The sequence below is a fragment of the Takifugu rubripes genome, chromosome 7 (assembly GCF_901000725.2).
Source record: "Takifugu rubripes chromosome 7, fTakRub1.2, whole genome shotgun sequence".
NCBI lineage: Eukaryota > Metazoa > Chordata > Actinopteri > Tetraodontiformes > Tetraodontidae > Takifugu > Takifugu rubripes.
In genome coordinates, this window is record NC_042291.1 from 14,270,558 (window position 1) to 14,285,655 (window position 15,098).

The window sequence follows — 15,098 nt, forward strand, 5'->3', positions numbered from 1 at the left end:
TGACATTCTTTCTTTGGTTACGAGACCATTTGCTGATCTCACAAAAATCTGTGTAGAGGTTGGCTTCAGGGCTATTGGATCTCTAATTACTGATTTACCTGCACCCGTGTCCACTAAGAATGTTAAAGAATCACCTAACACGGTCAGTTGTATTTCTGGTTTGCCTTCAACAGGAAGATGGTTTCTAAGTCTAAAACATCTTCTAAGTCATCTTTTTCAAATTGGTCAAATTTTGTGCCCTGATTTGTTTCAATTTTTGTGACATCTTTTTCCGGTTCTAGTCATTGCTGGGGTGGATTAGAACCTTGCTGCTGTCCTCTTTTGTATCTCTGGTCACGTTGTTTCTTTCTGCAATCACGTTCCCAGTGTCCATAATTTTTACAATAATGACACTAATCATTTTCACGGGAATTGCCTCCTCCTCCCCTTCCGCCTCGGCCTCGGCCTCGCCCACGCCCCCGGCCTCGGCTTGGGAGAGGGTTGGCATTGAAAAACTTGCCTGGGAATTGATTCTTACTCTTTTGGCATTGTCTTTCAGCATGCATAGCATATTGTTCATAGCGGTTTAGGGAACAGGTTCCGAAATCAACTAACTGTCTCTCTACCCAGGTTTTTATCTCTGGTTTTGATCCCCCATGTATAGTTTGCTTTAACTGCTGTTGGTAGGGACCTTCTGGTTCTTCCGCATACGGAATTCCACTATTCTTCCGGAACACGTCTTTCATTCTCATACTATAGTCTTCAAAACTTTCGTCAGTCTTTTGTCTCGTGGCCGTAATGGCGCTGTAGTCAGCTCGTCTGTTAAAAGTAGTTCGCATGCGCTCGTACAGTCTGTCAAGTCTGTCATTTAGTTCTTGGCTGCCAGGCTGCCATGGTTGTTGAGTGGCTGGATCCACTGGGACCCAATCTCCTCTAACAGTGCCCCATTTCTTGCCATTAACGCACATGAGGACTTGCTGGGTTTCAGTACCGTTAGTATGGTAACTTCCTAGTAACTGTCTTATGTCTTGGATGCACGACTCTACGTCCATTTGGGGCGAGGTTATGCCATCACAAGCTTTTTTACAGTCTTCTGGAGTCCAGGTTCTATACACCAAGATAGTAGGTTCTTGACCCTGCACACCAGCTTGTGGGTTTGCAACCTGGATCAGTGGGTGCATCTGCACAGTGTTGTCCTGCATATGGTAATTTCTGCACTGGGCTCCCGATGGAGAGGGGCCCAAAAAGGGATTAGTGTTCGGAGCCAGGGGATCTAAGGCTCCGGGCGGGTCCAATGGGACCGCCTGAGGGGGAGCTGGTGGAGCAAGAGGTGGAGGAACATCCTTACAACTCCTCTTATCTTTAAGGAACAGGTTACACCTGAGTGCTGGTTTCGGTTGTAAGCAATACTTTTGTAAAACATTCGCATGTTCCTCTTTCTTAACAACATTCCTCAGACACTTCAAATCTACTTGTCAAACATTCACATGTTCCTCTCTTCCAACAACATTCCTTAAACACTCTAAATCTACTCATCATAGCATTTAAACGATAATAGTAACAATAACAATAACGACAACAATAATTCTTCTCACAATATCATCACGGTAATGTAGGAAACAGTTGTTATCGGATAACGACTGTTTCACTTAACTTGCAAAGCCGACAATGCTGACAGTCTAATTCTTTGATCACTCCGATACCTGGGTCACTCTGATATCTGGGTCACTCTCTTTTTACAGTGTTCAAACCTTGTTGTTTGTACATTGGAGTTACAGAAATGCCTTCTCATTCGTTATGTAGTTGTGATTTCATGTCTCATTCTGTAGGAATAAATATACTTTGTAAATCATGACTTTTGGTGTGTTTATTTTTAATCTACATATGACACCAATATTAAATTCTAATGCAGCAGTTGGGTGTTCATGGAGACGGGTTTAGTATCTGTACAATGAATGCTCATTCATTGGCTTCAGCTTGTGCTTTTTCATCTCCAAACACAAATCTACACTAATTGATTAATCTCTGGTTTAATCAGAGGAAAATGGAGGGTTTTAGTTGATGCAGTGTGTTGAGACATTAAGCTTTTTGCCACCTCTCCAGTTCTACTTAAAGAGTTCTTTCATTCTTGTAACTTTATTGGGAAATTCTAGGTAAAACCTGCTGAGTGATGTCTTTGGCTGTGCTGTGTGTATGGATTTTGCTCTTCATGTGAAGTCAATATGAAGCCAGACCATGTAGACTATGTTTTATCATTTTATTAAGTAGCACAGTAAATAAATTGATTGTATTTATTGTGATACCTAACACTACAGCATGCAATAAGTTTCCATTGCTATGCGTATAACATCCAGCTGTACTTCAGTGGATACATATTTGCATTGTGTCCTCTGAAAGGAGCTGAAAGGAACATTTTTCATGTGATGTCAGTCTCATGTCTGGTTCTAGAAGATCAATAACACTTTGGTTGTTACTGATTCAGTCACAGTTTTACAGACAGTTACACAATATCAGAGGCCTTTGCAAGGATCACTTTCCCAGCCAGCTCATGTTGGATGTTTCTCCAGTCGAACACGTTACCCGGGGTGAAGCACGGGCCATCCATGTTCAGCCTGATCTCGGCGGCAGGAAGGACATAGTCCCACATGTGGAAATCACTCAGCATGGCTACGAGGCTTTGTTTTGCATCAAAACCTCCTCCGTAGGTATCCTGGTCCTGGCCCAGGACGATTGATAGTGGCCCTGTGATCGGCCCGTTCTTGACGTATCTCTTGACGGTCGGCTCGCCGTTCAGCCACAGCTGAGCCAGCCCAGTGGCAGAGTCCCAGGTTGTGCACATAGAGTGCCAGGTGTTTGGAGCTATCGGCACTGACCGGAAGTCTGCCACACCATCAAGCACGTGCACCCTAAAGATATTCTCTTCATCTGGCTTGAAAAGCACAAAGGCATTTGTGTGCGCTGCAGTGGCCACAGACAAAATAGAGTAGCTCTTGCTCATGTCTGTCATGAATCTGAAATGATAAGAAAGCTGTGAGCAACGGGGATAAACAAAGGCTCCTCTACTCCAAAACCACTTTCTAAACGAAAGCTTTAATTACCTGAAACAGGTGGTCACAGAATTGAGTACAGTTTTTGATGTCTTGAGTTTCACATGATCAATGTTGCTCTCTCTGGGAAAGATGAGCAATTTACCTGATAGATCTAAAAGAAGAAGCAATGAGACCAAGGGGAGAAGAAACAGACAGTTTAAAATATTGTTTTTTATAACAAAACAACAAGAATAATGTTACAAAGCTTCCATACCTGCAGCCCAGCAAGGGGCAAGTGCCACCAGAATGAGCAAGAGTTTCTCCATCTGTAAATTCAACATCACAACATTATTTTAGCATTTGATTTCTTACAAAAACAATGACTTTATCCAAGCTATTCTTCTATAATTAACCATAATCTACACAGGTGATATACAAGACAAAATGCAAATATTGAAGAATTCATCGGTTATAAAAAGAACTAAATTCATATATAGCTGTCTAACCATGTGGTCAGGCCGTGTCGATCTGATGTCCCACATTCAAGGCTCTCTGGATTTTATTCTGCTCGGTGATGTTGACCTTTAAACTCTGATGGAGGGGGGGGGTGTGGGACAGAGTGAAGAAATTCATCAAAGAACACAGATCAATAATGACCTGATTTCCTTTGGTCACCCTGTATTTACAGTGTAGAACCCCTTTTGGAGTCATAGAAATGCCTTCTAATGCTTATGTGGTTGTGATTTCATGTCTCATTCTAAAGGAATAAACACGTATTTTAAATCATTAGTTTTCGTGTGTTTATTTTTTAATCTACATATGTCACTAATAATAAATTCTAATGCAGGGTTGGCTGTGGATGGAGATGGGTGTATTATCTGTACATTGAATGCACATTCAGCTCATGTTGTCATCTCCAAACACAAATCTGCAATGATTGATTAAACTCAGCTTTAGCATGTCACAACTTTCTACACAAAAGCTTTAATAACCTGAAACAGATGCTCAGAGAATTAGATTAAGATTTTGGTGTCTTTCACATGATTAATGGTTCTCTCCCTGGGAAAGATGAGAATTTTACCTGATAGATCTAAAAGAAGAGGAAAATATCCAAGCAATAAGACCAAGGCAAGAAGAAACAGACATTTTCTCATTTTTAAAAAATGTTTTTTTTCCCAATCACAAAACAACAATAATAATGTTAAAAAGCTTACATACCTGGATCCCAGCAAGGTGCAATTGCCGCCAAAATGAGCTTCTCCACAAATTCAACATCATAACATTATTTTAGCATTTGTTTCTTACAAACACAAATAATTTAGCTGAGCAATTCTTCTATCACAATAATTTGGCACAGAGTGAAGAGATTTATCAAATAACACAAATAAATAGTGTCATCCTCTCTCTTCCGGCCGGTTTAGAAAAACCTCATTACCCAGAAACCACCATAGTAGTAGTCGTCGTAGTCCTTCTCTCTTTTCCGGTTTAGAAAAACCTCATTACCCAGAATCCACCACTTAAACTTAGGAAATAGATGGCAAAATGGTGCTTGAAAGCACTGTGGTCTGGTAAGTGAGTAGAAATACAATTGAATTGGATTTTCATAAATATCGTATGGCATGTTGAATTTACCGGAGTACGTCGCTTATTTATATTTGTTCCCCAATTGTGATATTGATGATTATCATTTGAGGCTGCTCGATGTTTTCACTGAGTCACCCTCCAAGTAGCTGTTAGCATACACAAGCCCTAGCACTAGGCTAGTCGACGTTGTATAGCTGGTTTTACCTTATTGGTATTATTTGATGCTTTATGTGTTTCTAGGTTACACAAAGCCCATAGTTTTCACTTCTTTCTTAAAATTGCTAAAACGCGTAAGTTCAGCAAGCTAACAAACACTTAGCCCACGATTAGCCCATTATAAAAGAACTTGCAAAGAGAACGTAGTATTGGGCTTATTTAATGGACACAGTAAACCTCCCAATAACCAGTACCTTCTAAGTGAATTTGTTTTATTCTAACATAATGTCGATGGGTAGCAAAACTCTGAGGCTAATACCTTTCATTCACGGATATGTTTATGTTATGTTTATTAAATTTCTTTCAGTCGTCAATGTCTGCTTCACTCTTGTTTACATTTCTCCCAATCAGCACTTTTAGATGATAATAAATAGCAAATTTTCAGAGGAGAGAATTTGCTATTTAACATCATCTTAAATTGACTATTTCCACTTCCTTAAATCGTAGTGTTTTCAGCAAATGTGCACCGATGATGGATAGTAGACATGTTGTTCTACCTAATGTTTATTAATGCTCTACATTTTTTTGTAGTGTGGATAACAGCGAGTACATGCGCAATGGAGATTTTCTGCCCACCCGGCTGCAGGCTCAGCAGGATGCAGTAAATATTGTTTGCCACTCCAAAACACGTAGCAATCCGGAAAACAATGTTGGCCTCATTACCATGGCAAAGTGAGAGCGCTTGTGTTTTAATTGATGTATCGGCATATGCACCAAAATAAATATCACATTACTAACATTGCGTTATGCCTGTATCCAGCAATTGCGAGGTGCTTACCACCTTGACTCCAGATACGGCCAGGATACTCTCCAAACTCCATGCAGTACAGCCCTGTGGAAACATCAGCTTTTGCACCGGTATCAGAGTGGCACATGTGGGTTTATGATTGTCATTGAAGAGAAATGGTTATGTGATGCCAGAGTTACTGTTTTTATTTAAACTTGGTTTTGCTTACTGTAGCTGGCCCTGAAGCACAGACAGGGAAAAAACCACAAGATGCGCATTATTGTGTTTGTTGGCAGTCCAGTGGAGGATAATGAAAAAGAAGTGAGTCTCATTCTGTTCCATTTTTCTATATGTACACTAACAATTCATGCATGTCTGACTTTTTTTCCACATTTGTAGCTGATCAAAATGGCAAAGCGGCTCAAGAAGGAAAAAGTCAACGTGGATGTCATAAACTTTGGAGAGGAGGTATTTTCCCGTGAAACAGCCACAGCACAACAGGCACAGTTTCCTCTTTACTCATAGAGCCCAGGTGATCTGATCGTTTCATCTTTTAACTTGCTATCTATGCAGGAAATGAACACAGAAAAGCTGACGGCCTTCATCAATTGTCTGAATGGTAAAGAGGGCACAGGCTCCCACCTGATCACTGTCCCTCCGGGTCCCAGTTTGGCTGATGCCCTTTTGTCATCTCCCATCCTGGCTGGAGAAGGAGGTGCAGCATTGGGTCTTGGTTCCAGTGATTTTGATTTTGGAGTGGATCCCAGTGCCGACCCTGAGCTTGCTTTGGTAAGACATGACCAGAGATGGACACCAATTTGCTGCTTGTTTATACTGCTCTACTATTAGGTGTCTCAGGACTCGATTTGATTCAGAAAAGGACGGTGCTGCCATGAAATGTTAATTTCCAAAAAATATTTTTGATGATTTGAGCTAGAATCATAGGGGACAAATATCACAATTCTTACATGAATACATTTCTTTCCCGACACCCCTATATACCGTACTACAGATAACCACACTTGTTATTTGATGTATGATGTGAGTCCGTCCATTTCTTTTTAAGGCTCTGCGGGTCTCAATGGAGGAGCAGCGGCAGCGACAGGAGGAAGAGGCTCGTCGAACCACTGTTGCCTCAGCTGCTGATGCTGGTGTTTCCTCCACTGTTGTAGATGGTGAGCAGCATGCTGATTTCTGTCTTATTTTAAGACATGCGCAGATCGTGTCACTACAGTTTGTGATTCGTGCCCCTCTTTCTGTTTCAGAGTCTCCTGATACCCTGTTAAAGATGTCTGTTCCACACACAGACTCGACCACGCCTGCGCTTCCAGACTTCAGTCGAATGACCGAGGATGAGCAGATCGCCTACGCACTACAGATGTCCATGCAAGGAGAAGGAGGTCAAACATAGATATTTGGTTGTCTCTATTTTAGGAGAACAGACAGGTTTAGATATGAGGTTTTATTATGGTGGCAATCATAGTGATGGCTGCTTCTGTACCACAGTTTTTTTGTTTTTAAAAAAAAAACTACTTACATAATCCGTCATTGCCAGAAAGAACTTTGCGGATGTCTCTGCCTTGCAAATTATATGAATTCAGTGGCTAATGATTACCTATCTCGGTAGATATTGGAAAAGATTAAGGGTTTTTCTATGTTGAAACAGGTGATACTACACTGTCACCATAACCCTTCAATTATCGCGGTCAATTTGACCCTGTTTGATCTTCAAAAGTGAACAGTTGACTTTGATTTTTGGTTAATATTTCATGGCAGACGCTTATTGTGGACATTGGTGTTCCTCCTCGGGTCAGTTTGACTCCAAGCTGTTTTAGTTGTGTTGAAACTTTCTTATTGAAGCATATGAAGCAACAGCAGGCCAGGGCAAACTTTTCGTTTTAAAGCCAGTGCATCTTGAAAAATCAGGTTACACTGACTCTAAAACTGAAACTTTGCCCTGATGGTAGCATGACAGAAAAGGTCATATCATCACAAAAACCAATAGGGTTTATAACCGAATTCATACCCTTGTGGTCATGAATGGTAGTACACAACATGCGTGACAACATTTCAAGATAAATCAATGCCAATGTAAAAATTTGGCCTGATGTTAGAGGACAGGTCAACTCACTTATAGAGTTCGTTATCAAAGGGTTATTTATCTATTCAACTATTAAGGATAATAGGAGGATTAAAGGTCCCTAAAGATGCTTGAGTGTGATCTCTGCAGCTTGCTTCTATATATTACTGTAGTAGTTGTTGCTTTTTAAATACAAGTGAGCGTTCAGCTGAAATTTACTTTTAACTGTTCTTTCAGAGTTTGGCACTGAAGACATGGATACAGGAACTGAAGCAGACTCTTCTATGGCCAAGGTAGGAAAAGCTGTTTGCATCACTGCCTTCTTAAGCAGTTTAAAAAATAAACTACAAAACAACATCAACTAAATAGATATTACAGCGTGACTTTACTGTGTCCAGGACGAGGAGGACTATGATATTATGCAAGATCCAGAGTTCCTTCAGAGTGTTCTGGAAAACCTTCCTGGAGTTGACCCCAACAATGATGCTATAAGGAACGCCATGGGCTCCTTGGCTTCCCAGACAGGCAATAAGCCAGAGAGCCAGAAAAAAGATGAGAAAAAGAAATAAACACTCCTGACAGAAGCTTCATGTATCATCAATAAAAATGACATTAAGTTGCACCGCATGTGTTATTCAGAACGTTACCCCCGACCACAGAAACCTTTAGCTTAATATACAAGTTTGTTCAGTGGAACACTGATTTATACTCTTGAAACACAAGTATTTGCTATTTGTCAACATCACATGTCTGGTTTGAGTTCTAATCTTGTTTTTAAAATGTTCACTTTGGCATTTCCTTAATAGGAGACTTTGCGCTGCTTTAAGATGTTTATTAACCATAAGGTAAACCCCTCATATTAATGTTTTGTATCAGGCAAATACAGGTTTGTACTGTACAAATTTCCTCAATAAAGGATATTGGGGGGATGTCATGTAACGCTTGTAAAATGCCTCAAGGATATGTCTGTTGATATGCATGATAAAACTCAACACTGAAAAAACAGAAGTAACTTTTAGGGAACAGTTGTGATTAATTTCAGAAATGCTGGTTTCTGTTATGTAAATACAGATATTCAAATGTGAACGTATTTATGACTAGAACTCAGGTTCTAAAAAGATTGCAGGGTATGCTGCATATACTGTATTATTATTTCTTTAGAATAACGTATATGAGCCCACTCGCTAAGTTTAATCAAACCACCAGAGGATTCTGGGAAATCTCTGTCGCGTGCGTCAGTGACGAGTATTTTCCGCGCCGCAGTAGAAAGTCAAGAAACAACTTCGCTAACAAGTAGGTAACTCAAACACAAGTGTGAACAAATGCAGTTTCCCCCCAAAACAAACACACCATGCATCAAATGCAATATATTTTGCCAAGTGTTGCCATCATATAGATAACTCCTTTTTTTGCCGTTAGCAAGGCGATGACGTTAGCTACTCGTAGCTATGCTAAACTTGAGCTATTGTAGTTGTTTGCTAAAAGATCCTACTTGTTGAAACATTACTGGTTACGCATTATGCACAGTATTGTTTTATTTTGTCGTGTACCTATCAAAATTATTGCAGGTTGTACATTTTGCTCTTAACTGTGTTTTTCGTGATAGCGGCTGTCATTTTAGTTTAGTTTTAGTTTAAGACACACCTTTTAAATGTACGTTTTGCGCGCACCAGTGTTAAGCTGCAACTGTGACTTGCACGTCAAGACTAACACAAGTGTTGTTTTGATAGGATTTAAGGGTCGTTTCCGGCAATGGGGGACATGAAAACCCCCGACTTCGATGATTTGCTGGCAGCGTTTGACATTCCTGATATTGATGCCAAAGAGGCCATTCAGTCAAGCCCAGAAGATGAGCAAAATGAGATCCGGTCAGCTACAAATGAAAGAATGAGTGGGGCTTCTTCATGCTTTCCTTGCCCCCCTGCCACTCATAGCGACCCTCCTGTAGTCAGTGTTATTGTCAAGAACACTGTGCGGGCTGAGTCTTTCGAAGACGAAAGGTGCGTCAGAGATGCACGGGTCAGTCCATCAAACTGTGGATTAAACGCTCACGTCCAAGTCAAGTTTGATCACTTGACATCACATCCTGGCCCTAAAGTGCCCCTTCTTCTACCAGGGGAACCCCAGATTGCTAATGGTTTTGAAGAATCCATTGGTGAGCAGGGCCAATCCAGCACACATACCTGGCCAATTCATCCAGCAGGTCCCTCATCAAGGACTAGTAAGGTTGAAACAGACAAAGGAGATGAAGTTGAATTGGTCCAACACACAGCAGATGTTATAACAAGTTTGAAGCCTCTCCTCTACCCCCCAACTTCATCAAGTCCTGACCTTAAATCTTCAGTTGCTCCATTTCCTTCTCAAGAGCCACATCAAGAGGACGCTTGTCGTAGTAATCCAGCCACCTCATTGCCACAAAATGGCACCATGAAAGATGTAATCAAACCTACCCTTCACTCAGATGAAGATGATTCAGAGCCTGATTTAGGAAGTCCCCTTGTGATCCATGAGAGTCCAGTATCTATCATGCCCTCACCTCCCAAATTTAAACGCAGAGCAAAAGTACTGCTCGGGTCACCTGAAACCACCCCTTGTCTTGTTTCTCCACCAATTTCCAATTTCCCTTTGCTTAAATCTTCAAAACCTGCTATGCAGTGTGGAGACAAAAATGACACTACAACCCCTGGTTCCCCTCCCATAGCTCCCCTGTTACAGAGTTCTCACAGCTCCTCCGAACCTGCTACAAACTCTGCATTAGGAAAGAAGGAGGAATATCCAGAACATGTAATCGAGGAGCGGGACTCACCTGAGAGCCCACCTCCTAGTGAGATGGGTATCCTCGTCCCTAAGAGAAGCAGCAGTCCTGAATTTTCCCAGAGTGTGAATCACAAGGATTCAGGTCACAGACAGGAGCACATGGAAAGTGAATTCCGAGAAGAAAACAGGCAAAGTGAATACGAACACCTCAGTGAAAGCATTGCTCTAAAGAAGGAGACCTTTGGCGCTGATACCGAGGGTGTGGTCCCAGAGACAGATTCACCTCCGCTCCATCCCCTCAAGGTTAAAATCAAAATGCAGTCAGGTAGCATCGCCAAGACCGTTGGTGCTTCCAACCCTAAGAAAAGTGGAAAAAACTCAGCCAAAAGTGTGGATAGTTTCAAAAATCCACTAGAGTCCAACACAAAGTCCAAAGCAGAGCTGCAGATAACTTCATCTGCAGAACTCCACGAAGGAACCAGTTCAGTTAAAGGGGCTGGAAATGAAAGTGTGGACAAACCTCTGGTCACCCCCACAGCTGTGAACCTCACCAGAACTGCAGCCCTCCCCTCCATCTCTGCCTCACTTCCCAGGGTCAGTCCTGGCAGCCTGGGGCTGAGAAGTCTAAGTAGCGCTCCTCATCTGCTTCATTCTCAAAACAACAACAAGCCGGCGTCCATAGTTAACAGCACAGGGGCGATCATATCCAAAAGTCAGACCAGTTTGGTTGAAGCCTTCAACAAGATCCTCAACAACAGGAACCCATTACCCAGCTACAAACCAGATCTTAGCACACCACCTCCTGCAGAGTGGGGACTTCCTCTACCCGCACAAGTAAATCCATCATCTTTTTCACTTCCATTATTAATCGATATAAATCAACTATCGCTTATGTTTTAAAATACATCCCATTTTATTGTAATTCACAATAGAAGTAAAAGTGATGTGAGGATCTTTTAAATTACTATTATATATTATGTAAAAACCTTCATATGACCCACCTATTCATTATTTCCATTTCCATGTATTAAACACCAAGCTGTTAATATGTCTTTGTGCGCCAGCTCATCTTCAGTTTAACGTAATTATGTCATAATTATGTCATTAACAATCTTTGTCCCTTTTGCAGGGTTACCGCTGTTTGGAGTGCGGCGATGCTTTTGCTTTGGAGCAAAGTTTGGTGCGGCATTACTCTCGGCGCTCGCTGAGGATCGAGGTAACCTGTAACCAGTGCACCAAGCGGTTGGCTTTCTTTAACAAGTGTAGTCTCCTCTTACATGCGAGAGAGCACAAGGAGAAAGGCCTGATCATGCAGTGTTCACACCTGGTCATGAAGCCTGTCCCTGTGGAGCAGATGATCGGCCAGCCAGAATCTGTGGCTGCAGGTCAGTGAAGGTTGCTAAGTTCTAACAATATCGTTTATTTGGTCAGAGATTCCTGAGTTCGAGTTTCTCATTGATTCAACAGATGGGCTCTCGCAATCTCCTCTGTTGTCCTCATCAGGACAGTTATCAGTTTTAGGCCAGGCCACCCCTAAACCCAAACAGACAACACGGAAGATATTGTCCAGCAAAAAGAAAGAGACGGCGCAGAACGTAAATTATAAATGTCCCGAGTGTCAGATCCAGTTCGGCAGCAAAGAAGAGGTGGCAGAACATTTCCAGGAGATCAAACCAGCTCACATCGCTGTAAGTTTTGACTGTTTGCTTTGCTCAAGGATGGCTGATGAACAGAAAGGCCCTTCATTTCTTCATCTGCTTCTCTCCAGCCCTGCAAAGAGTGTTCTCCTCCCATGCTCCTTTCCAATAGCTGCAGCGCAGCGGCTCATCAACGCATCCATCGAGGTTCCACACCACACACATGTCCTGAGTGCGGCGCCTCCGTCGAGCAGCCGCTGTTTCAAACACACCTGAGCCACACCTGTCTGCATTATTCACGTCGCATTGGATACAGGTGCCTTGTTTTCTGAATCAAGTGAAATGAATGTAAAAAAAAAAAAAGGGCACATTGCTGGTGAATCCATTGAAGTGAATTCCATTGTTTCCTCCTTTTGATCATTCCCAGATGTTACAGTTGCCTCGTGGTGTTCGGAGGGCTCAACTCAGTCAAGTCTCACATCCAACAGGCTCATTGTGACGTGTTTCACAAATGCCCCAGCTGCCCCATGGCCTTCAAGTCTGCCAACAGCATCCAGAGTCACATCACATCGCAGCATCCAGCACTTACAGACAGACAGACCACGTATGTGTTTGCACTGTGCATGAGAAAACACATACTGCATGTCATCGTTAACTGGTCCGTTTTTATTTCTCTCTACAGGATGATCTTTAAATGTGTCATGTGCGACACAGTTTTTACAAACAAGGCTATCTTGCACACCCACTTTGAAACTCATTTAACCAATCAAAAGGTTCATGTATTTAAGTGTCCCGAGTGCACCAAGTTATTTTCACAACGGAATTCGCTCCTGGAACACTTTAAGGTATGTGTGATGTGTGTGATGTGCAGGTTTAAGCTGCATTTCTCACTGGAGGGTTCAAGGCGTTTGACTCGTGCATTTCTCCTCCTCAGATCCATAAGACTCCCACAGTAAAGAAGGAAATGCCTTCACCTCCTGCTGCTTCCTCTCACTCACGCACTGCATCAGCATTGGGGAGCTCAGATGGGGAGATGTGGATGGATGAATATAAGGAAGAAATGATGACAAAAGAAAAGGTAAAGAACCCCTCAGGATGGAAGTGCGCTCTCTGCCAGGAACGCTACCAAGACCGGGAAGTCTACATTAGCCATATGGCCGAACAGCATGGCAAGGTATGAACATCCACCTAAAATATAACCCCATTCAATTCTTTCATCCTCCTTAAGTTCTTCCTACTTTTGTTGGGCAGACCCTAAAGAAATTTCCATGCAACAAGTGTGAGAATTCCTTCACATCCACATCCAGCCTGAGACGTCACATCAGAGACAAGCACAAAGGGACAAATCGTGGCTTTAGTTGCCAGTGAGCACCGTCTGCTTTACATTATTCTTCCGTCACTCTGACTTGCCCGGGGGACTTGTTTTGACCCGTTCTTGTCTGCAGGTGGTGCAGCGACGGGAAGAAAACGTTCAGCAGCAGAGCCATGTTGGAGAAGCACATCCAGCTGAGGCACAGGATGGACGTAGGCAGCCAGGACAAACTGATGGTAAAACGGGTTCACGGCCGAGCTGTAACTTGCTGCTGTTGATATAGAGAGGGAGGTGGTGACCTGGCGAGGTTCTTTACTTGATGTTCTTTTGGGTCAGATGAGAAGAGATGAAGCGGACAGTTCTTCAGAGCAAGATACCCGGGTGAGGGCTCGCTGCAAAAAGAGAGGAGCGGTGAAAATGGAGCAGGACGAAGAGTCCATGGATGGGCCGAGTCCTCCGAAGAAGTCCCAGCCGTCCTCTGCTCCGGGATCCTACACCCAGCCCGAGTCTGGGTTCCGCTGCGCACCGTGCGGCTACACCACGGAGGACCAGCCGTCGTTCCTGGAGCACATAAGCCAACACCGGCGAGGAGGCACGGAGAGCGGCGATCAGCAGTGTCTACAGTGTGGGGCCTGTTTCACATCCACCTCCTCTATGGCTCGCCACTGCTTCATTGCCCACAAAGTGCGAAAGGCCCTCACTGACGACCCCCACGCCCTCAGCGCAGGGCCAGTACCTTCTCCCAGTACTACCAAGAACCACGAGAAGAGTTCCCTTGACAGTTCTATGCCAGCATCTCCCTCGTCCAAAGATCAAACTGATGACGAGCCGTCATTAACGTGTAAGGTTTGTCGCAAACGATTCGACAAGGCATCAGATCTGAATACACACTTCAGAACTCACGGTATGGCCTTTATCAGTGCGAGGAACACAGGTAAAACCCCCTAAGGTGTTGGATACCTGCAAACTGGGCCAGGTTAAAAAAAAAAGGTGCCTTAATTACCGCGACATCTAACGATTCATCCAATCCATTAATCAGGCAAATATTGGTCAGAGATTTTGTACCATACTTGGTTGATATTAACCTTAATGTTTTCATTGTGACTCAAAGAATGTAACTATTTCTGTCGTTAATGAAAGGAGGGAAATCTGAGCTGCTCAACAATCAATCAGAACTGTGACCATTTTCACTGCAGAAGACTGAATGTTCCAGCCGGATTACAGTAGATATGTCCTCATGGACACTTTGGAGCTTTTAATCCCTTGTATGATATTAAAGTTTTAGCATGTCTATGTCGTAGCCCAGTCACGCTCTACCCTGCTATGTTTGTTTTCTTGCGGCCGTTCACAGAATAATTCATTCAAACTTTGAGATCAAGTTCCAGCTTTGAGTAGAGTCAGTGCAGCCTTGACATTTTAGTAGAGTAGAATTGAAGTTTGATTTGTCCTGTTGTCACCGAGCGTTTAGTCTTATTGACCTGCGGTTGCTGGTAACGATGATGCTACTTGACTGAAAAGACCTGCTTATTCTGCTCTAGCTTAAGCTGGAATTCAGACTTTGTGTTTTGGAATCTACACTTCTGCCAGGATGTGCAGAAAGAATCAGTGACCTTCAACCTGTCATTTAAGGGTTTTTAGCACACTTAGATAGGGTTTAGTTTTTCAGGTCTATTTGAAATGTTGCATTTTTATTGTGGAATCTACTGCATTTACAACAGTTTTATTCAGATTTATTCCTTATATAAAGGATAATAAAGTATGTATTTCAACTTTGGTG

The 15,098-nt window shown here is 42.6% G+C and overlaps 3 protein-coding genes across 5 annotated transcripts; 2 read left to right on the plus strand and 1 right to left on the minus strand.

The window, feature by feature from the left end:
• Nucleotides 1-2,099: 2,099 nt before the first annotated feature.
• LOC101061161 (serum amyloid P-component-like) lies at nt 2,100-3,599 on the minus strand. The gene is made up of 4 exons (XM_011620592.2): nt 3,515-3,599; nt 3,283-3,334; nt 3,078-3,180; nt 2,100-2,990 (listed from the first exon to the last, which is right to left on the minus strand). The coding sequence occupies exons 1-4, from the start codon at nt 3,548-3,550 to the stop codon at nt 2,480-2,482; spliced, it is 702 nt and encodes a 233-aa protein (XP_011618894.2). The 5' UTR covers nt 3,551-3,599; the 3' UTR covers nt 2,100-2,479.
• Nucleotides 3,600-4,476: 877 nt separating this feature from the next.
• Nucleotides 4,477-8,549, plus strand: LOC101067241 (26S proteasome non-ATPase regulatory subunit 4-like). Its single transcript, XM_003966212.3, has 10 exons — nt 4,477-4,576; nt 5,340-5,480; nt 5,569-5,683; nt 5,770-5,856; nt 5,935-6,003; nt 6,109-6,324; nt 6,602-6,710; nt 6,801-6,935; nt 7,853-7,908; nt 8,014-8,549. The coding sequence occupies exons 1-10, from the start codon at nt 4,551-4,553 to the stop codon at nt 8,182-8,184; spliced, it is 1,125 nt and encodes a 374-aa protein (XP_003966261.2). The 5' UTR covers nt 4,477-4,550; the 3' UTR covers nt 8,185-8,549.
• A 147-nt stretch (nt 8,550-8,696) lies between these two features.
• On the plus strand, nt 8,697-15,090 carry znf687a (zinc finger protein 687a). Of its 3 annotated transcripts, none has more exons than XM_029838831.1 (11): nt 8,697-8,912; nt 9,346-11,206; nt 11,502-11,757; nt 11,840-12,060; nt 12,141-12,325; nt 12,437-12,613; nt 12,692-12,854; nt 12,944-13,183; nt 13,261-13,373; nt 13,455-13,557; nt 13,658-15,090. In XM_029838831.1, exons 2-11 carry the CDS (start codon nt 9,368-9,370, stop codon nt 14,267-14,269), a joined length of 3,909 nt encoding a protein of 1,302 aa, XP_029694691.1. In that variant the 5' UTR covers nt 8,697-8,912; nt 9,346-9,367; the 3' UTR covers nt 14,270-15,090. The 3 variants fall into 3 exon arrangements, with proteins under 3 accessions (XP_029694691.1, XP_011604094.2, XP_029694692.1); XM_011605792.2 differs by having other exon boundaries at nt 8,697-8,908; XM_029838832.1 differs by having other exon boundaries at nt 8,697-8,908; nt 11,876-12,060.
• The last annotated feature ends 8 nt before the right edge of the window (nt 15,091-15,098 follow it).

Excerpts from the sequence above, each read along its gene's own strand:
- LOC101067241 (XM_003966212.3), top strand. The coding sequence starts at position 4,551 with ATGGTGCTTGAAAGCACTGTGGTCTG. Across the intron at positions 6,004-6,108 it reads TCATAAACTTTGGAGAGGAG|GAAATGAACACAGAAAAGCT; the intron begins GTATTTTCCCGT and ends CTATCTATGCAG. Across the intron at positions 7,909-8,013 it reads CAGACTCTTCTATGGCCAAG|GACGAGGAGGACTATGATAT; the intron begins GTAGGAAAAGCT and ends TACTGTGTCCAG.
- LOC101061161 (XM_011620592.2), bottom strand. The coding sequence starts at position 3,550 with ATGTGGGACATCAGATCGACACGGCCTGACCACATG. Across the intron at positions 3,181-3,282 it reads TGCCCCTTGCTGGGCTGCAG|ATCTATCAGGTAAATTGCTC; the intron begins GTATGGAAGCTT and ends TTCTTCTTTTAG. Across the intron at positions 2,991-3,077 it reads TCTGTGACCACCTGTTTCAG|ATTCATGACAGACATGAGCA; the intron begins GTAATTAAAGCT and ends TTATCATTTCAG.
- znf687a (XM_029838831.1), top strand. The coding sequence starts at position 9,368 with ATGGGGGACATGAAAACCCCCGACTTCGATGATTTGCTGGCAGCGTTT. Across the intron at positions 11,207-11,501 it reads GACTTCCTCTACCCGCACAA|GGTTACCGCTGTTTGGAGTG; the intron begins GTAAATCCATCA and ends TCCCTTTTGCAG. Across the intron at positions 13,184-13,260 it reads TGGCCGAACAGCATGGCAAG|ACCCTAAAGAAATTTCCATG; the intron begins GTATGAACATCC and ends TTTGTTGGGCAG.